At 42.9% G+C, this 22703-nt stretch overlaps 1 protein-coding gene across 7 annotated transcripts in view; it reads right to left on the bottom strand.

Annotated features, from left to right (window-relative positions):
• The window catches only part of ARHGEF3 (Rho guanine nucleotide exchange factor 3), a 285003-nt gene that overhangs the window by 172633 nt on the left and 89667 nt on the right, over positions 1–22703 (bottom strand). For all 7 annotated transcript variants that reach the window (XM_070574880.1, XM_070574881.1, XM_070574885.1 and 4 more), the window contains one exon: positions 16398–16464. In XM_070574880.1, coding sequence (XP_070430981.1) covers positions 16398–16464 — 67 coding nt within the window. The remainder of the gene's footprint in view (positions 1–16397; positions 16465–22703) is intronic.

The raw sequence follows: 22703 nt of genomic DNA, 5'->3' as shown, positions 1-22703 counted from the left end.
GGAACAGAGCAGGAAGGCCTGGAGGTGAGGAGTCAAGGTAGGAATTCCAACTCTATCCTGTAGAAAATAGGGAGCCAGAGCAAGCTTTTAGGCAAGAACAGAGGCAGGACCAGATATAAATTCTTTTTGTCAAGAACAGTGGCCATGGCTGTATAGTACTGGTGAGAGGGCTTGGTATCCTATTTCCTGTATATTTTAATGTACACATACATAAATATACCACCTAAAAGCCTGGAATTGTAACAACAAAAAATTCCATTTCTATGCTTCCCAACTCCCTCTCCTTGCTGAATGAGAAGTGAGATAAATTTGCCCTGCAAACAGGAGTTAAGCACAGCCGTTCCCTCCTGTAATGTGAAATTACACAGAGCTCTCACATCAGCGATTTATGGAGAAAAGAAGGAATTCCCCTGTTACTTGACTTTGCAGCTCGAATCACCTCTGCCCAGATTCCCGCAAAGTGATAACAAGAACCTCGCCTCTGGGTTGTGTCATCATTAAAGTGAAAGGCTGATTTTTATTTTTTAAAGAATGTACAAGGTTGAGGCCCCAGGGGCCTCCCATGTTGAATGAGCACCTGGGGTCTGCGGGGGAAGGCTGGGTGAGATCAGCACACAGTACCAGGCCCCAGGAATTGGTATGCTAAGTTTGCAGCCAAGGAGGTCCGGGAACACCAAGGCCAGCCAAGGTGGGAACGGGATAGCATCTGGAAAGTAGACTGGAACTCAACAAAGGCAGTTTAGCACAGGGGTTACGAATAGGAATTGGGAGCCAAACAACCTGGATTCAAATCCCAGTGCTATGCTTACTGTCTGACCTTGAGCAATTTACTTAACTTCTCTGTGCCTCAGTTTTGTCTTCTGTTAAATGGGGATAATTAGGGCACCCACCAGACAAGGTCATTGTGAGTATCAAATAAGTCACTTAGAACAGTGCCTGGCACATAACAAGTAACAAAAGCAGCTGCCTAGGGACTGTATATGATAAACAATTAACTTTGTAGCAAAATCATGGAAAATAAGCTCCTGCATGGAACAACAAAGAGCAATTATAAGTGCTGACAATGACAAGGACATTTCCAGTAGGAGTGCAAATCTATGCAAATAGCTGTTGCTGCTATTATTATTAAATATAATATTTATTATGAATATAATATAAATACACTTATATTTTTAAATTATATAACATTATATGTAACATCATATAATATAGCAATATAATGGTATTATTATGATCTGCTTTAACCCAATTTAAGAAAGAATTTGTCAACAAAAATGAGGGGTCTGAGCAGGGGAGCCCCAGGAACAGGGTCCTGGGCAGTGCTTATGCAGTGCTTTCTGACCACCTTTAGGTAGAGTGACAGGGACACTAATGTGGACTCTAGAGTCAGTTCGCTGGGCCAGAGTCCAGGCTCCATCAGATACGAGCCATAGGCTTGGGAAGGTCAGATAGCCCTTAAAACCTTGATTTCCTCATCGCTGCAAAGGGGATACCAATAGCACCCTCTTCAGAGTTTGTGCAAAGCACTGGTACTCAATTGTACATGTATGTTGCACATATAATCTTCCCAGCAATGCTGTGAATCACATACAATTATGATGTCCATTTTACAAATGAGAAAACCCACAGCTCAGAGATGTCAATCAAATCACCCAAGGGCACGCAGCTGGACTGACATTCAGGAAGTCTAGCCTGAGCCAGCACTCTAAGCCAGCCCTCAATTCTACAGTCCTGTGAAACATAAGGATGCATCACAGCCCCTCTGCAGTACAAGAGGGGAACTAATATGTGCATGGGAATTGTCCTTTAAAAAGGGTGTGTGTTTTCCCATTGCAGACCCCTGCCCTTCCGCACCTGCTAGGCAGTGAAACTGCCCCTTGTTCAGCACCTACTATGCGTCAGGCACTGTGCTGAGTGTCCCATCACATCATCACCATCTCATCACCATGGCAACCTTCCGAAGCAAAGACTAGAAGAGACTGAGGCTCAGAGAGGTTGAGTTTCTGGCCCAGGGGCACAGAACTTGTCAGTGGTAGCACCTGGACACAAGAAGGGTCTGTCCTACTCCCACTCAGGCTTGGAGATGTGCTCTGAAAACAGCCCTCAATGTGCCTCAAACTCCCCTCTCCCCCTCATTACCTCCCACTCTGATAGCACAAAGCTGCTTATTCTACACCAGGATAATGACCACAGGGACCAAGCAGGGCCGTGGCACAAACTATAATTATTGCAGACAACAACTTGCATTCCAAATCTGAAACGTGCTCAGGGCCTCCCTCGAGCCCTGTAATCAGCTTAGCCTCTGCCCAGATTGCTCTTGAAATGAAGACGTACTCAACCAACTGAGCCACAGTGGGGTTTAGAAAATATGCCTCTGCCCCCAGTGAACTGTCACCTGAGGGAAAACCATGCCAAGAAATGACCAGGGTTAAGCGGGATTTAAACCCCAGAGAGGTCAAATTCCTCTGTCTCAGAACAAAGGAAACAGCAGCCAGGACAGCGGACTGGCAAAGGCAAGACCGGTAAATAATTAAAGGCAGGAAATGCATTACATAACACATGGGCCTCAGTGCAAGGTGGAATGGGCACCCTTCCCTCCTTTATCACAAGTTGCTGTCTTGCCCACAAGTCATATGTCAGGAGTGCTCGCCTTGCTGCCTAGGACAACACAGGACACCCACAAGATCAGCGAAAGGCTTACTGTAGGCACATTGTGAGAAAAAACATACATCCTCTGCTTTAGAGAAAGAGGCCCAGGGGGCATATCCATGGACAAAGAATGCTATGATTTGGGTGCTTCCAAGTGGGAAGGACAGTGTAGTAAGGGAAGAGAGAGGAGGATACCAGAATTTTCAACTCTGCCTATGGCTTCTTTTACTATATCTGAATCACAGAGGGATTCGTACTAATAATGTTGGTTGCACATTGCTAGATTCCTAGGCACTGGTTAACTGAAATTCACCACAGCCCCACCTTTGTTTACCAGACAAAGAGGACAAACCACAGGTCAATTTCCATCACCCCAACTCTGACAGAAGACTTTCACATGAAACCTCTACTGAGTTGACGGTATCTACAAACTGAATCTAGACTGTCCTAAAAATCAGAGTGCTTCTCAAACTTTATTGTGCCACAAATCACCTGGGATCTTGATAAAATGCAGATTCTGATTCAGGGCTGGGGTGGGACCTGAAATTCTGCATTCCTAACAAGTTCCCAGGTGCTATTGCTGCTACTGCTCCGTGAACCACACTTTGAGAACCTTTGCTAGGAGACACACTAGTGGCTAAAGCAGACCAAAAAAAGAAAAAAGTATTTCTTACGTTTCTACAGTCACGACATCAAGTGGTGACTTTGTTCTAAGAGCAAAGAAGTAAACTAAAGCAGTATGCATCTTTAAAGTGCTTGTTTCCAGGCTGTAGCCAAAAATCTCAGCACTTGCAAGTTATCTCATTGTTGGTAGACAGGATGACTGTTCTTGAAGGAAAACCTTGTTTAGATGCTATTAACTAAGGAAACTCCAGCAGCTCTTCCCTTGGTTGAAGTTTCTGGAATAGTCCTGGATCCTCTGAGGTTCAAAGCACTTGAACTATCAAAGGACAGCGTAGCTGAGTGTCTTGCTTTTGCCAGCATTCTCATTCTCTGATGCTTCCCTCTCCTTTGGTGGGGGACCAGCCCCCTGCAACTGCAGCCACGTTCTAGAGGCTGAGTAACCTGCTAACCCAGCCCACCAGCTGTGGCTGGGGCCTCTCAGGGACTTGAGCACTGCGTCATCAGTTACTGGTTGCACCTTCCCAACCAGACAGGCACCTTAATAAAATCACTCAACTAATCCAAAGCCTTTTTTTTTTAAACTGGCTAGAGGCTGCTGCCCTGTCCTGTTATGCAAACAGTACACGATGAATTGCTGATAGCATCTCCTCATCATTGCCAACATAAACCCTGCTGGGCCAGCAGAAACGAGCCCACAGGGACCGTAAGCAACAATGGTTGCATGAGTTTGTTTAAACAAACACAACTAACAACAGGTGAAAATGTTTTTATCTCCTCCTATTGCTAAACCAGAGACTTCAGAGATTCAGTTCTTCTAGAAACAAAACCAGAGTCAAGTGTAAGGAATAGAGGACAGCTAAGGGAAAAATCACCCAAAAAGCCAACTTTGTGTTTCTTTTAGAAACACACATGTAGGCACAGATTTTTGGAATGAGTAACTAGAACTACTAAAACCAAATTAATTGAGATACTTGCATTGTCTGTTTACTGCCTCACAGGAAGGATTTTCTTTCCTATTTTTGTCCACTGCTCTTTTTGACATTTGCCCTTCGAGTCAGGTAGTAGAAATATTTCTTGGTATATTAAAGAAGTCTGATGCCACTAAATAACAAAAAAACTACACATAAGAGATGAAATAGGCAACAGCAGTCTTTAAACCAAAACCCTAACATAGAAAAAAATGCAAGTGGACAAGTGAAGGGAAATGGGAATTTATTATAGTAGAGAGATGATGTCCAAGTAGTAGGTACGCTCACTGGAGGAGATTTGACGAAGCGTGTCAGAACAACTAATGAAACAAGATGAAGAAGTCACTTCCTGAGCAACGGGTGTTGGGAGAAAAGGAAGAGCAAATCGAGGACAAGTATTTTAGCGGCACACATATGCAGGGCCTCTTAGTCAATCTGGATAACGAGATATTTTAAAAAGAAGGAAAAAAAGACACGACATCAAGAATATAAGAATAGGCAGCAGGAGGCTTTATTATGTTTCAAGAACAGCAAATCTTGTCCATCTGTACCCATTCTGTAGACTTCAAAAGACTATTCCAGTCTAAAACTCAAGTTTTTTCCTTCCTGAGTTTTAGAATTTGGTGATAAACTTATTGATGCTTGGCAAAGATTTGGCTCCAAGAAAAACACGTTTGATTTTAATTACACAAGTTCCAAATGGGAAACATAATGTGGGGCAGAGGTTAATTTTAAAAAGCCAAGTATCTTTTTGACCCCAAAATTCCTTAGCCAAGTTTGCAATCTGTAATCTTCTGAGTTTCAATAATAAATTAAACCCAAGAGGAGGAATACACAGGCTGCCACACTAGGTATTTTTCTCTAATTTTCCCAAAGTGATATTCCAAAGTGTTGTCCGAAGCTGTCATCCAGAATCCATAAAAACAGTGTGCCCCAATTAAGGAAGATGCATTGAGTTACCCATGAATTCTTTGGCATATTAACTCTTTTTGAGATGATTGTTTCAGAACCATGACTCTCTCTTGGCTGAGTACACAGTATTCATTCTTATTAAGGTGCTTTCCTCCCCTCTCATTTATACAAATAAGATTTATGGATTTTTTGGTTGTTGTTGTTGGAAAAGGAAGACAAAATTCCTCAAGGTCACCTTTACCAAGTTCTCACATTTTGAAACTCCTCCACAAACAGATGCCATATTTTTAAATTCCATCTTAAGTAATTATGGGATTTAGGCCAATTCATTGAATTTCTGACTTAGATTTATTCCTGTTGCCTGCTGGGGATGACTTTTATTCTTAAACCTTAAAGCCTAAAACTCTACTCCAAAATTACAGTTCAAATATTTGGCTTCTCACCTCAATTTTTCTTTCCCTTGATTATAAAAATTACGTGTGCACCCTGTAGAATCTTGGGGAAGTCAAAACATAACAAGGAAAAAATGTCACTTACAACCTCACTTACTGAGAGGAAACCATCATTAATATTTTGGCATATTTTCTTTCAGTCCTTTCAAATGAATTTTTTTTCACAGCAGAATCATTATTATATACACAATTTTGTTTCCTGTTTTTAAAAAGATAACAATAAACATTTTCCATGAATTAACACTCTTCCTCAACATTGCCTTATGGCTGTATAATATGTGGTTATATGGATAAAACACGATGTACACACATTATGGGACATGTAGACTTTTTCCAGTCATTATAAGGACTGCTGCACTAAACATCCCTGTGAATAAATCTTAACCCACATCTCTGCTGACTTCCATGGGATAGATTTCTACAAGTGGAATTATTGGACCAATAGCTATAAATATGTTTATGGTTCTTGACACTCACAGCTTTCCAGAAAGATGATCAAGTAACAATGCCACTGAATGTCTGTGGCATCTGCCCTACTGGACCCTCACCATTTAAAGTCATCACTTTAAAAGCTGCTGATTAGTTCTGTAGGTGAAAGACAACACTTTAAAAACGTCCAATCCTTAGACTGACTTGCTGAGGTCAATGATTTCAAATGTTCCCTCAGTATCAAAATAATCTTTTATCCTTCAAAACATGATGTTAATTTTTCTCACATATAAAAATGCAATCAAAACCTCAAACATGAGAAGAATGTAGTTATTTGTTGGATGTTTTCATTGGGCAACTAAGGTGCTTTTAGTTAAGAAGCCAAGAACAGCCAGTTCGATGTACCAGTCTGTGACAGTACGAGAGACGCCCAGTACAGAGAGATGCAAGCAAAATAAATTCAAAACTGACTCCGCTGCCAAACTTCACAAGATACATAAGATCTGAATTACCATAAGTCAACACCTATCCAAAGGAATACATTAGAATGTTCAAGCACATATGGAAACTACATTTAAAATTCATTCAACAGTTTTTTACACAGGATATTGTCTTTCCTCCCTCTACATTGGTGCATATTCCCATATACATCAGGGATGTCTTTTTGTTTAATGGCACATACATGCAAAGAGCAAATGGTCCAGACTCAGTCTCCCAGAATCCAGGGCCTGAACTGATTACTCTATAACATGGAAAAATATTAGATAAGTGGAAAGTTTTTCTACTGTACTGGAAATGTTTTGGGGAGAAAGAGAATGTTTCCCCACATTCCCTTTCCAAGAAATTTGTCCCACTTTCCCCAACGTTACCACAGCTCTTGCTGAGTGGCTATAAGGTAACAATAGTAGTAGCAGGGGGAAAAAGTATTTATTGAGTACTTACTATGTCATAGACCCAGTGCTAAATACTTGATTTGAAATATTTACTTTAATCCTCATAAGAACCCTATGAGCTAGATCCATTTTTCAAATGAGAAATCTGAGTCTCAGTGAGGGTAGTTACTTGCCCAAGCTGGAGAATGGCAGATCCATTTGAGCCTGACTCTCTGGCCACAGATGACGGGACCAAGGGGCAAAAGAGCCCTTCTGAGAGCTGGCCAGCAGCCTGCCCACCACTTGTGAGGCCCAGCACAAGGAAGACAAGTTGATGTGTTCAGTTTTCTTAGGGATTTGGGGATGGGGCAACTAAGACTATCCTGGGAGTTGTGGGAAAGAGAGCTGCTGAAAGATCATGTCAGGTTGAAGTCAGAGGTGGCATCATGACAAGGCCACATGCAAGGAGAAGACACTGCGAGCAAGCCCTACACATCAGAAGGCGAAAGCAGAGAAAGAAGGAATGAACTGACCCACAGAGAGAAATCCTGGGTTCCAACACTGTATGTTCTCTCATTAAACAGCCCTTTTCTTGAGGTCAGGGAGCAAGTACCTGTTTTTTGCCTTGAGTTCTGTCTAAAATATCTACCAAGGAATCTACAGTGGAGTTGCTCCTCACTCAGAAACTGGCTTGTCATCAGCATCTACCCTGTATAGCAAGTTAGCACCATTAACAACAAACAACCATTAACAACAAACAACCTCTGTGTGCCTCTTAATAGAATGCAAGTAGCCAGCATCCCTTAGGATGTTTTCCTGCCCCAAAGTGTTAAACCTGAAATAAATCAAGTCTTTAGACTTATCAGTTTATAAGAAATATAAAGGACAGAGGAACAAATTAAATGACATCATAGGGAAAGCAATCAGATAAATTCAAATGTGAGACACATTCCATAAGCAACTGGTCTGGTCTTTTCAAAACGTCAATGTCATTGGGAAAAAAGGAGGGATGAGGAGAGTAGTTGAGAATAAAAAAGACTAAAAATCACAGTAACAAAATGAAAATTGTGGTTTCCAATTGGATAAAAACAAACAAAAAAAATCCAACTAGATGCAATGCATGGCCGTTGAATGGTTTGGGGTGAAAACAACTAAAAAAGACAACTGGGGAAATATGAATATAGACTAAATGTTAGGAAATGTTGGGGAATTACTGGTAACTTTCTGAGCTTTGATAATGATGTTATGGTAATATAGGAAAACGTCCTTATTCTTAGGACATATATATCGAAGTATTTATAAATGAAGGGTCATGGTATTTGCAATTGTGTTACTTTGAAATGGTTTGGTAAAATAAAGTCAAACTGTATAAACAGCTAGAATAGAGTTAAAGCAAAATGTCAGCAATTGTTGACTCTAGATGGTCGGTGTTTGTTGCACTTATATTTCAACTTTCCATATGTTTGAAATTTTTCACAATAAAAAGTTGAAAAAATAGCACACATAGTAAAAATAATCATCATGGAAACACCTTAGGAAGATACCAAGTGAAGCCTGACATCCCGCCTCTCAATAAACCAAGGTCAATAGTCCCTACTCCTCTGCTACAACAAATATTGTATATATATCTTTAGCTTAGCCCAAGATGAAGCTGTTGCTTGTTTTTAGGGAGCATGCTGCAAAAACCCACGTCAAGTTCTAGAGTCACCATCCCCCCACACTGAGAGCCACAGAGGGAATAGCAGGTTCACCATCCCATCTCACACTGAGTCATGATTTCTCTCCCCACACCCTTTTCAATGAGGTTTAATTGAACCTGCATAAATTAAATGCATATCTGATACAACTCCATGGCCTCGTCCTCAAATCAGAGCTGTGATTTTCAACAAATCCTCATCTGTCCATAAAAAAGTAATCAGTCTCATTCCCCCTTTTTTTCTAAATGGGATGTTAGGTCAAATCAGCCCTGAGAATACAAAAACACATTGTGCATTAGCAGCATCCTGATGGAACGTTTCCTCCTCCACGGACACGTGTTAACCAGGTCAGGGCACTGGTGGTCCCTGTTGCTGCTACATCTAATCCAGCTGGTTTTACTACCAGTGCCATGTAGAAGTCATGCACAAAAAGGCTAGTCCAGGAGTTGTGTTCATTGAGATTTCCAGAGTTGGATGGCAGAAGGAGACAGCCGGGGCAGGAGATAACAAATGCGGAAGGCCCAAAAATCAAGACAGAGAAAAATTTTCATCATCAGGCTTATATAGGGCAGCCCATTGAAAAATGGGCCCTAAGCAATCAAGTTGTAACGAGCATTTCCTTTTAGAGAATATTTATTTTAATTACTGAAGAGGAACAAGTTTGTAAGACTTATTCATCTTCAATAATAAAAATATTTTAAGTTATGTTAAGTATAAATAAGTGGTTAGTAAGTAGAACGTGTGTGCTAAACATAGATAGGAAAGGGTGGAAGGAGCAAAAGATACCTAATATTCATAAGGCACCTGGTTACTAAATATTTGTTATACACTAAATATGCATGAGACTTATGAAGTAATGAATACACAGGGCCACTAAATATATATGAGCACTTAATATACATGAGGCCTTAATTTGGCTACCCAGTGGAGGCACCCAGTCTGGCTCCATGTGCCCTCTGCCCAACAAACAAATAAAATAGAAATTAGCTAGCTGTTCATCCAGCTAATTGGCAAACTGCAGATGTTGACAAGGTATACTTGTCCCTGAGTCTTTTTTTTTTTTTTTGAGGAAGATTAGCCCTGAGCTAACTGCTGCCAATCCTCCTCTTTTTGCTGAGGAAGACTGGCCCTGAGCTAACATCCATGCCCATCTTCCTCTACTTTATATGTGGGACGCCTGCCACAGCATGGCTTGCCAAGCGGTGCCATGTGCGCACCCGGGATCTGAACGGGTGAACCCTGGGCTGCCGAGAAGCAGCACCAGGCCAGCCCCTCTGAGTCTTTCTGATAAAGCAAAAGTGTGTTATTGGCCTAGGGCACCTTCAGTCTTTGGGCCTCTTGCTTGAACTTCAACTCTGATCCTTGCAACCATATCATCAGTGGGTAAGGCCAATGCAGTAGAAAGAGAGAAAGGATATATTCGCAGTGTGAACACCAGGATTCAGGTGGGATCCTTTCGTTCCGCCTGCATCCTCTCTGTAGTGTGTTAATTTAATGCGTCTTTTCCCCATTTGCTACTTGCAGTGTGTTTCATTCAATTGGTTTAATCAACAGTGTGATTTCAGCACTTATAAAAGGGGAGGAAGGGGCTGTTTAGAGTGACAATGAGCTAAACCTATTCCAATCCATTAAATGGGCCACACTGACTGTGAAGAGGAAGAAATTGATGGGAGAGAAGAAAAGTCAGTGATAGGACCTTTACCAACCCCCATGCAAGGCGCTTCAATTCCCACTCCCAGCCTCTGACACAGGGAGAAAACTGAAGATAAAATCTAACATGGAGGAAGAAAGGAAGACTGAGGAGGAAGATCCAGCTTCAGAGAAGGAATTTTCCAAATAGGTGCATCCCCTTGGTTCTCAACATCACCATCCCCTCCCACGTCTTCAAATAGCAGCAGGGCCTTTGGGAGGTGATAAGATCCCTGCCATGATATTGTTTGTGTAATAAAGGCTAAATTTGATTAAAATGAAAAACAAAAAGTTCCCTGAAAAGTCCTAAATGTGACAAACCACAAAGCAATACTGAGACTGATATTGGGGCCACTTTCTATTTAAAACCCCTGACTAAGCACCAATACTTTGCAATATTTTAGAAATGGCCCTAAGCCATTTCAAAATGCAATTTTCCAGAATCAAGGGAAGGGGAAGACTTTCGTAAACAAGAATTGCTTGTGTCAGCCTGGTGTCTCTCCCCTTCTTCTGGAAACTGCCCCTTCTCCCCCACATGACTGTGGTTACCATAGGAGCCACCACGGTGGGACAGCAGGATACCACTCATGGTCACTGTTGATTGGTCCAGGAGTATCCACCTGACCCAAGATGGGCCAGTCAAAACCTCTCCCTAGTAATTCTGGTTCTGAGAGAGAAAGGCTGTCTCTCTGCAGATGCTGCATTTCCACAGTACTGAGAAATGGAAGAGGGCAGTCTGCAGAGAAAATGCAGCAAATAACAAAGAGGAACTGGGAAGCCTAAAGGGCTCCTGGTGCCTGGTTCCAGGGGCTTCTGAGGCCCCACTGCAATCCGTGGGATACTTCCTAGACTTCTGTAATTTAAAAAACTCTCCTTGCTTAAGCTAATTTGAGTTGATTTTCTGTCACTTGCAACTGAGATTTCTTAATGCAGAAGCCCAAGTCAAAATTATCTATTACCCTGCATAATTCTGGAACAAAAAGGGAATAACTGAACTGATAACTATAAAATAAACAAAGGCATCCATAAATTCTGCCTCAAAAGTATAGAATTTGCACTATTGGCATAGAAACCACTATATTCCCACAGACCTCCCATGTGACCAAAAAAAGAAACTGCTTTTGAATCTAAAAATGAGCTTCCATGTGCCTGGCATATTTTTGGTGTCAGCAGACCAAAGATGACATGAGCTTTTCCTCCCAGGTGTCAGCACCTACTCGCAGGCTGGCTTCTCTCCCGCCTGAAGGGAAATGAGACAAGAGGACTAAGCGGAAACCGAGGCAGTGAGTTTTTCCTTTGATGGGGCACCTCACGTGGAAAAGACGTCTATTAAACACACAAAATGTACAAACCGGGCTGTGAGAGAAGAGAAAGCCATGCCACTTTCTTTCACGGAATAGACTTGGAGAGGCCACAATAAACACTGACCTGGCCGGATGCATTTTGAGTATTAGAGACTCTGTCACTCTACTGAGTTGTGAATTTCAGAGCATTTCAGTCTGACCTTCAAGAAATATTCAGCTACACTGAGGGTTTGCCAACATCCTTCCAAACACAGGGCCTGGGAGGTGTCCGTGCGGTGTGGAGCAGGCACAGGACCTACTGTCTGCAGACAAGGCTCTAGTCCTGATTGCTCCACTCTGAGTGGCCCCAGGAGCAGTCACCATTGTTTTCTCTCTGTCTAGGCACCAGACCCCCTTTTGATAACAATACCAAACTCTTCCTTGGAGTAAATGCCCCTTCTCTACCTCCAGTGGAGCTCCCAATCACAAAACCCTGTCCACACAGCAGCCTCTGAGGGAGCACGTGACCCAGGCTTGTCCAATCCTCTTGACCACAGTGAGTGGCCAAAGTAGAGCCATGTGACCCAAGCCAGAGCAATCAGAGTCCTACGCTGGAATTTCATATGTGGACCTTGGAAGTAAAAAATTCTTTCCTTCCTCTGGAAATGTGTGGCTGTTTGCAAACATCCTCTCTCCAAAGAAGTCTACATGCAGTAGGTGAAGATAAGAGCAATTCCCCAAGAGTGACAAAGCTGAGAGAGGGAGTATCCTTGGATACCGCTGTACCTGAAGCCTACCCATCTCAGTTTCCCTCAGTCACATGGACCAATCAATTCCCTTTTCCTCTTGAGCTGGTTTTAATTAAGTTTCTATCACTTCTAACCAAGGGGCCTGACTAATACCCTAGACCTTGTTTTCCTCATCTGAAAATTAAAAGGTTGGGGCTACAATGTCCAAAGCCCCTTCCAAAGCCCCAGAGTCTAGAAATTCCTTCCAAAATGGCCTACGTGAGAGTAAAGACCAGGCACTGGAGAAAGAGACAAGACAAGCACAGCCCTGAAGTGTGGTTGACATTTAATTGAAACCTCTGTTCTGGTACCTAAACAATGCCTTGTACACGGTAGGTCTTGCTCAGTATTTCCTAGGTAACTAAGAGGTGATGGCAGGAGTTGTGCTCCTGCAATTTTCACATTTCTAGGGTGAGTTCCCTGCCTGAGTTTGTCTGTCTGTCTCTCTCTCGGCTACCTGGAGGAGCCGTAGCAAATATCTTCACAAGGAAGGGTGGAAATTCTGAACTTAGCACTTTCCCAACCAGATGGGGACCAGATGTACAGTGAGCACCTGACAGAAGAGCTGTCTTGGAGTAAGACAGCCCCAGGGTCTCTCCTCCCTCAAGGTCCCAACTTCTTATTCCCCCTATTCTGTTCTGGTTTTATTCATAATGTTCCCACCATAACTATCCCAACCAGCACCAGCCTTTTGACTTCTCTCTCCGAACGTATCTGCAGCACCCATGGGTCTGGGGAGAGATGTGCACAGTACTCTCCCTTGCCGGAGGGTGGGGAACACCCAGGGCCTCTGTCTCCTTAGACGAACATGGGAACGTGCAGTAATAACGACAACCTGTGAAAGGACTAAACTGTTCAGTAGCTGGAAAGGATGTGTCATCCAAGTGTCACCAGCCCTTCCTGAACCTCTCTCCAGCCAAAAGCTCCAGCCAAAGAGAGGGAAACCACAATGCTACTCCAAATGTTTTGAGGAGTAATGCAGATCTGCAGTGAATGTTTTCAGGGAAGATGAGGAGAGGGTTATATTACAACTCACTCACAAAAACTTTCCTTAAAATTATTTTGAAACACCTCTCTCTTTTCCCAAAATGTCTAATCCTTAAGACACCAACCACCCCCTCTCCTCCACAGTGCCCTGTCCCTGGGCTCCCCCTCCTTAGCCCTCGTCCATCTTCCTCTTCCTGTCTCATCTGGAGCAATGTGCTTCCTTCTCCTCTTGCCTTTTCCAATCTGTTTCTCACCGCCTTTTCTCCCCACCCCCTAAAAAATCCACAAATGCCCAGGACCTGGGTGAACCAACACAGGATCCTTTTCCTTTATAAGCTAAAGAGGAATGGAATTGCAAATGCTTATAACGGTTTTCTCTGACACATACATAAATATGAGAAATTTGCTAGCATGGTGATTCTAAAACCTTCCATTCTCAATAAAGAAAAAAAGCATTCGCAAAAACTGTGCCCTGCCTGCAGAGGGCATGCACAGCTAACAGGCCTTGGAGTCATATTTCATTAGAGAAAATGTATCAGATAGATAATGCCTCAAACATCTTCATCCTAGCATTCTGGGTCCTTCTCATTCTTCAGTTCTAGTTACCATGATCATGGTTACTAAGTGTGTCCTGGCTGGGAGTGAGGTGTTTCCACTTGTTTGGGTTCCCTTCCACCCCTACCATGTCATGGAGGATTATGCTCTAAGGTGGAGAGAAATTAGTTTGGCCACAGAGAAATCTGGCAATTGACCAGGCCCCAAACCATCCACCCTCTGGTATATCTTTTTTGTGCCTATGTGACAAGGATTAGCCCTGAGCTAACATTTGTTACCAATCTTCCTCTTTTTGCTTGAAGAAGATTGTCACTGAGCTAACATCTGTGCCAGTCTTCCTCTACTTTGTATGCGGGATGCTGCCACAGCATGGCTTGATGAGCAGTGTGTAGGTCTGTGCCCGGGATTCAAACCCATGAACCCCAGCCGCCAAAGCAGAGCATGTGAACTTAACCACTGTACCACCAGGCTGGCCCCACCATGTGGTATATCTTGATGTCAATTTGTCTAACTTTACCAATAAGCTCCGGGGGCCAGAAGAAATCAAAGCAAGGACAAGAGACCAAGATAAACACCACAACTGGCCTAACCACCTAATAGACTCTATTCACTCCAACAATTTTAACTATTTGGGAAAATCTTAGGAGCTGGCTAAGAATTTGGGGCTGATAGGAAGTGGAAGTCAACAATGCATTAGATTCTGTCACCCACTTGGTTGCAATTAGCCAGGGATAGTTTGTTCTCCTGCAATGAATTACTCATTTTAAATGTTACCATTGCAAGGATTAGGCTAACAAGGGGTTAATTAAACCAAATGTGTGTCTAACAGGTTCCTTTTCAGCAGCCAGTTCTATAAACCAGAGTTGTGCTCAAAAATTCACAGAACATTTTTCAAGGGGGAACAGCTGAAGAGGTCTCAGAGCCATAAGCAGGGTAATCAATTGTCCCAGTTTGCTCAAGAGTGAAGAGTTTCCCAAGACATGAGACTTTCAGAGCTAAAACCAGGACAGTCCTAGGCAAACTCAGGTGATTGGTCACCCCAGATGTACCCCAACTCTTGGCTAGTGACCACTCTTGAATCAGAAGGAAGGCTAGGGTACACTGAAGGGTGGGCAGAGAGGGAGAGAAAATAAACGCCTTCAAAAAGACCAATTTGCTCACAGGAGGTCCAATTTCTCTATAGTTCAAAACTGACTATAAATGTCAACTGTTCCAAAGTGTGTACAAACTCTTTTGCTAACAAAAGGTTTATGGTCAACGACTTTGGGAAATGCTGCATACTCCACCAATTCTCCTGAATGTAGTCTCCTTGCCCATCAACACATCAAAGGCTCTGAGAGGTCCTGCTGCGGTGGACATATTTACCGTGGTGTTCTCAGTATGTCCTAAGTTTATTTGACCACATAAGCCTTTTCTCACTTAATAGTTATGATCAAGATTGTGGATTTTGTGTCATGGGTGTGAGAGATTTATTTATTCATCCATTCATTCATTGAACAAATTCATGAAGCAGGTGTGTGCCTGGCACTGTGCTCAGCCCAGGGATACAGCAGTGAACAAGAGAGAGTGACAAGGTCTCTACACACCAGATGCTTAGGGCTTCCAATCTTAAATTTCAGAAAGTGCTAACACTCTTGTCTTAACAATGAGAAGAAAGCACAGGGGTCCATAGGAGGAGCTTCTAGCTCAGACTCAGGCGGGTGGTCTCAATGGCTGCCCACAGGAGGTGGCGTCAAAGCTTAAACCCAATGACGAAGCGGGTGGGCCATGTGGAGTGGGTAGGAGCGTGGTGCTGGGCAGCGAAGGACAGTGTTCTGGGCAGAAAGAACAACACATGCAAAGGCCTGGTGATGAAACATAGCTCGAGCATTCTCTACACAAGCAAGGGTCTTGTTCCCAAGGTCAGAGCCAGAATTCATTGTAGCACGCAGCAGGTCCTCCATACACTTTGACTATGATGATGATGATGATGTTAAGGAAGAGAACTTTGCATCAAGAGGTTAGATCTGACCCTTCTACACCTCTAAGGGTCTACAGCTTTGTGACTGGGAGAATTTTATGCTTCCCTTTAAAATCTGTTTAAAGCATACGGACTTCTCCTTCTGGAAAACAGAGCTCTCCACGAAGTCATAAATCTACACATTAACAGATTGTACATTTCTGCTTTCTTTTTTCCTTCATTGTGCACTGGTTCCCAAGAAAACAGCCACAATGCCCACCTCATCATCCTTGAGACCTCTAGGCTTCTTCACAAGATGCTTCCAGTAGCCCGAGACCTACAGGGCAAGTGAACACCAGCAGGTGCTTATTGGGCCACTTACATTGTTTAATTAAACCTCAACCACTGCTGCAAATGTGACCTCCCCAAGTAGTAAAGCACAGAAGCTTTCTCAGTGGAGACTTTAACTAGTAAAGCCAACCCTGACAGCATCCTTCCTGGGGCATCCAGAAGAGGACATACGACAGCAGGCATGACCAGGGAAAACACTTACCCCTCTGAAATTCCAGGCCTTAGGAGAGGGAAACATGGGAAAGTTGTTTTGCTGCTGCCGTTTAGGCCTAGAAGAGGAGAAAAGAAAAGACAATGTGTTCGTTATTCATTGGTTAGATCTTCAGAGAAAATCACCGACTTCAGATGTAGCTTTAGCAAAAGGACATGCTTGGAGAAATGGCACAGGCAAATGAGGCAGCTGGAGTTTTCTACAGCTCTGCAATCCTTAGCGGCCAAATTCACTCCAAATTCCTTCCCAGTTCCCCAGGAGGAAAGCTCCAGAGTCCCTTAAAATAGTCAACCCCTCACCCTCAAAAAATAAAATAAAGTCTAAAATTCAACCTGGATACAATCAAAAAGCCAGACTAAACTCCCAATCTTGATCTTTACTTCTCACACATGAACAATTCCCAAATGGACACCATCAGGTGATGTTTACAGCTTCGCTGGGCCTGGAACTCTCCCTTGCCGCACACACGCTGGGGAGCCCCAGCACCTCCAAGCAGACCACACTTGAGCTCCAAACTTTGAAAGGGACGATCAACAGGACATGGTTGGCTACTGCCCAGCAAGACGGAACTGGCTTCCTCACCTATTGATCTCTCCACATGAATCAACTTCCTTACATGATGGAGGCAGCTTCGGTCAAGTCAGCACAAGAGGCAGGTAAACAGGACAGGGGAGGAAAGATGCAATAATGTGGTGGGCGGCTCCAGGCACACCAGGAGCACCCTGTTTCTGTCTGGTAAAGTGAATCCGGTTTTGTAGTTGCCAACACACCTACAAGGACACCTTTTACAATGTTTTTATGGAGTGATCAACCACTTGTCTCAAAATGTTATGCCTGTCAACATGGATATTCAAATTTCACGTTTGCTTAAGTATCACCTCATTGAAAAGCAGTCGTGGGAAAGGTTCATCTTGGACTTTCCCTGAAGTTTTAGTCACTGAGATAACAAAAGGGTGTCGTTGGTGTTTAACGTGATAGTCACACCTTTACTCGGACCTCTGTGCCATAATCAGCGGGAATGCAAGGCAGATGCTTGCAGTGACCGCTGAGCAAGATTTGCAGTATGTCAGGCCTGAGGAAAAGTCTTGACTGGTTCCACCATACAAAAGATAAACAAAGTACAAGGTAACTATTATACTAGCAACAGCTAAAGGGTATTGAGTACTTAAAACAGCATATGCTAATACTTTATATAGTTAATCTCATTGACTCTCACACTGTGAGCTACAGTTCGTTATTGTACCCATTTAATAGATAAGACAACAGAGATCTAAGGATATTAAGTGACTTGACTATCATCACACAGGTGAAATCAGGATTCTGATCTCAGTTGCCAGATCTCAAATCCCACGGTGTTTGATTAGCTGTGTGACCCTGGGCCCGAGGCTTAATCTCTTGAGCTTTCATATTCCTATTTGTAAAACAGGAGAAATAACACCCAGTACATAGAGTCAAGACGAGAGGAGAACTCTAACTCAGCTCTGACACGCTAAGTACTCAACAAATATCAGCATGGCACCCCCCCACCTGCTGGCCAAGTCCTGGCTCCAAGAACAGCCTTCCACCAGGGACACAGGCCTGACACAGAAGAGCCAGGACAACTCACCAAGCAGATGGGAACTCCCACCCAATATCTTTATATCCTGCCCCATCCTTCTGCCTTGCCATCCTCCTCACCCACACGTACAACAATAAAGACCCAGGCTAGTCACATCTCAAGACAAACAGAGAACATGTGGGAGGTTATTTAGATTTAATACTCTTCTATTAAGTAACATGTTGGTCTAAGCTCTTCTGAAAAGGCATTTCTCCCATTAAAAAAAAAAACTTAGAATTCAGCAATACTTCTCCCTAGATACCGCTCCCTCCCCTCCGGGGTTATAATTGGGCTTTGCTTTCCTAATAATTTGATGAGCTTCACTGCTTCCAAAGCAACAACATACAACAGAACATTCTAAGTAAATGTGCCCCTGTTTTATATGTTGCAGTCCACAGAAAATGATAGTCCCAGTAATTAACTGTGATTAAGTTACACGACATGCCAGGGATGTGCTAAGTGCCTTGCCTACAAAATCTAAGTCTCACAATAACATAGGTTATTATGTTATACCATAACGTTAATACATGATATACAGATAGTATTATAGTGGTGTTATATATTATATTTTATACATAACACATTATAATGGCATTACATAGTTTTAATTAAATAATACAGTAATATATTATAATTTGTATCAATATATTTTCATATAATAGTATGGTATAATGAGCATATGATCATTACCCCATTTTACAGATGAAATAAACTGAGGCTCACAGAGGTTAAACCACATGCCAGAAGTCACACAGCTGGTAGGTGGCCAAGTTGGGATTCGTACCAAGGTGTGTCTGACTCCAGCTTTACAGATGTAGCCCCTCCCAAACAGAGAGAAGCCCCACCAAACGGGGCAGAGGATGCTTTTGGAAGAATCCAGCCTGGAGGCTCCTTGTGGGAGGGCACCAGTCTAGAAGGGCCTTCCACTATGAGGCCTCATAGGCAAAGAAAAGGCATCAGAGCAAGTCTGTCAATCCAGGGCACTCTTAGGCTACTCGGAGGCACCCCTGTTGGCTGGGGAACTGCCAGGAAACCTCCCAGGAGATGGGCTGCCCCTAATGGTTAATTCCCCCCACGCTTGCATTCCTCCACTAGCCAGGCTTCCAGATCATTCACATTAGCTGGAGTCCCTTTTAACGATCTAATCTGGCATCGTAAGAATCTCCTGATAGTTTCCTCCTCCTCCTCAGCCAAACACTACTGCCCAGGTGGCGGGAAAGGACAGCTTCAGGGAACAAAATCCCCGCTCCTGAGAAGGCTCCTGTGTGAAGGCCATGGGGGACGCCGGCAGCATAAAGAACACCACTGCGGAAGCCTGTCAAGGCCAGGTCCTCACCACGGGAGGGCCAGTCGGTCCTGGGCATATTTCTTCTGTTTTAGAAGCAACTTCTTTGCACTGCCAGCAAAAGTCCAAGCCGGAAAATGGCACTTGGTGCTATGGGTTGCTCAGACACAAAGTTAAAGCAGTTGCCTCCCTTAACAGAGCAGGGAAGAGTTATCTGTAGTTTGTCCAGTCCTCAGGACCCTAACGTGAGCCAGGTGCTCGCACAGTGTGTGCACCCGTGTTTAGGAAGCACAGCCCATCCCACAGATGTCAGGAGGACAAAGCTGACGGGAATCATCCACCTTTGGCGGGGGCTGATGGGAAGTCAGAGAGAAACTGCTGAGACAGGAGGAAGAGCTTCTCGCCTGGAAGGAGGTTACAACCCTACAAAAGGTTGGAAAGAAAAGTGATAAACTCTCCACTCTTGGGAAATTTTATAGTAGAAATGGAGAAACGCCCACAGTGGAAGTGAAAAGTCACTTAGGGAAGGATCTCAAATTCACGTGTGTGTCACTGGAACCAAACAGAATGAGCTCAATAGCAATAGGTCTTAGGGTTAGCAACGAATGTTTATACTAGCAGCAGCTAGTATTTTCCACCACATGAAAACAAATGTGAGTCTTTCCCAACACCTTGAGAAGAAGATTAGCGATCATTTCCAGAACAGCTCCAAAGAGTGTGGGTTTCAGAAGCAAACACTGAGACTGCTTCTGCTGCCCATGCACCGTGTGGGGCTAAGAGCCTGGTCTTCAAGGTAGAACAGACTTGGGGCTCCAAGAGTGGCTCCCTCTCTTTGTTGCTGGGGAAATTCAACCAGGCTACCTACTCCCTGCTCCCTCTGAGCCTCCATTTTCTCATCTGTAAAGTGCGGATAATAACCTCTTTTCACAAAATTGAAGCATGAAATTAATGTACTATATAATATGTTTAGCAGAGAGTCTGGCACCTAGTAGGTGCTCAAATTAGCTATTATTGTTACTGAGAAAACTCCTTTTTTAACCCGGTATGGGGGAATGTTACTTATCATTATCATTCATAAAGGCTCATGTTGGAGAGCCAATGAAATTTACATTAATTCTTACAGATTGGAAAAGATGTAAGTAAAATAAAACAAGGGCTTCAATGTGCCATGAATATTTGTGTTAGGTGACAATAACATGGCCACAAATATGAACACAATGTAACCATGAAAAGAGAACCCCCCCCTCGCCCAATATAATTTCCTGCCCCCACCTTTTTTCTTTTCCCAAAGACTATCACCTTTGCCAGTATGTTGTATATGTTTTAAATATTTTAATATCTTAATTCTCAAGCTAGAGCATCTCGCTAATAAAACTCTCCTTTTGTTTCTTTTGTTTTACCTCTCTATCCATGAAGACAATTCTAGCATTACTAGGAAAACCAAACAGCTACACTTTATAAGAGAAATTGGTGCTGGATGTGGTACCACCTGTGCCAGGTATTTTTATTCTGGTGGTGGTTTCTGTCACCTAAACGTCTTCTTGGTTCTGTTTTTGGGACATAATCGAGGATAGACTGACAGGTGTTTAGCCAAGTGAAGACCCAATTCTTTGCAGAGAAGCTCACTGTGAGAGGTAGTTTGCAGAATGGAAAGCTCATCACTTTGGCTTGTCTCTTAAACAAAAGCACAAAGAAACCACCCAGGAAGATGCTTCTGTAACTCATCAAGCTGCACTCAGCTTCGTCCTACTCATGCCATGGCTGCCACGCCAACTCTTTATTTCCTGATAAATTATGGGAAAAAAGAATCACAGACCCTCAGAAATGGTCAACCTCAGGAATGAATCTTCTTTGCAACAGTCCTGTTGAGAATGCAACCTGAAAGAGAGCACTCATCCCTTAGAGAACGGGTCTGTACTCTGTTCATGGGGGCTCACTTATTAATTTACTCACCAATACTTATGGAGCACCCACTATAGACCAGGCCCAGTGCCAGGCAGTAGAGATACAAATACAAGTGAACAAACAGATCCAGTTCCTGCTTTCATGAAGCTTACAGAAGGACAACAAGATGAAAAAAAGAAAGCTTACAACGTGACAAATAGTATAAAAAAAAAAAGCAGTGGTAGTGGGGAGTGCCAAAGGGGCCCAATCAAGGTTGAGGAGCCAGAAAGGCCTCCCAGAGGACATGAGGCCTCCCTGTGACGTGCCAGAGATGAAGGACTCAACCAGGTGATGAGAGAAACGAACTGTAGGCCAGGCCACAGGAACATGCTAAAAGTGCAGAGGGTAAAAAGCTGATCTTTGAAAAGATTAACAAAATAGACACAACTGAACAAGTTAAAAAAAGGGTGAGGAGAATACTAGTAAGTACTGTTATGGAGAAGGCACATAGCTAGATACAACATCAGTTCAAATGACAAAAGAACGCTAACAACAACTTTATGCCATTAAATTAGAAAACTTAAACAAAGTGCTGAAATTCTTTTAATATAACTTATCAAAACTGTCTCAAGGAGAAAGAGAAAGCCTGGAACGCTCTATGACTAATAAAGAAATGAAAGAAAGTGCCAGGCCCAGACAGTTTTACTGATGAATTCTACAAACTTCCCAAAAACAGGTCATTCCAATAGTATACAAACTGTTCCACAGAAGATAAAACGAGTCCAGAGTGAAGGAGTAAAGGAGAGCTGACACATTTGAAAAGCTGGAAGTAAAGTATGACAACTGTCAATAAGGAAACGGACCAAATGAAGTTATATTCATTCTTAACAATGGAAGACTATATAGGACTATATATTAATGAAAAATCTCAAAACAGAAAAAATGAAAATCCAAGCTGTAGGACATATGCATGATATGATGTGATATACTACTATTTAGGAACACACAAAATACAGCATGCGTCATTTAATGATGGCGATATATTCTGAGATATGTGTAGTTAGGTGATTTCATCATTGTGTGACCATGATAGAGTGTACTTACACAGACTTAGATGGTAGAGCCTACTACACACCTAGGCTCTATGGTACCAACCTTATGGGACCACCGTCAAATATGCAGTCCATTGTTGACCGAAACGTCATGATGCAGTGCGTGACTGTCACACTCTATTGTTTATAGCCACATATATATGTAGTGAAAATGTAAGACTACAGATGAAAAGGCTGTATCAACTGCAGAAGAGTGGTTCCCTCTGGGGATTGAGAGGGGAAAAGGAGTGGGCTGGGGCAGACACAAGGCTTCATCTCCGCCAGTAATGTTTCGTTTATTCACTTATAAAGTCTGAAGCCAATAGGGCAAAATATTGCTGTTTAGTAAATCTATATAGTGGGTACAGAGATGAATATTATAATAGTCTCTATTTTGCTATATGGGTGAAATATTTTACAATTTAAAACAGTAACAAACA

Source organism: Equus przewalskii, chromosome 15 (assembly GCF_037783145.1).
Source record: "Equus przewalskii isolate Varuska chromosome 15, EquPr2, whole genome shotgun sequence".
Lineage (NCBI taxonomy): Eukaryota > Metazoa > Chordata > Mammalia > Perissodactyla > Equidae > Equus > Equus przewalskii.
The sequence above is the reverse complement of the archived record's forward strand: the minus strand, read 5'-3'. Positions and strand labels throughout refer to the sequence as shown.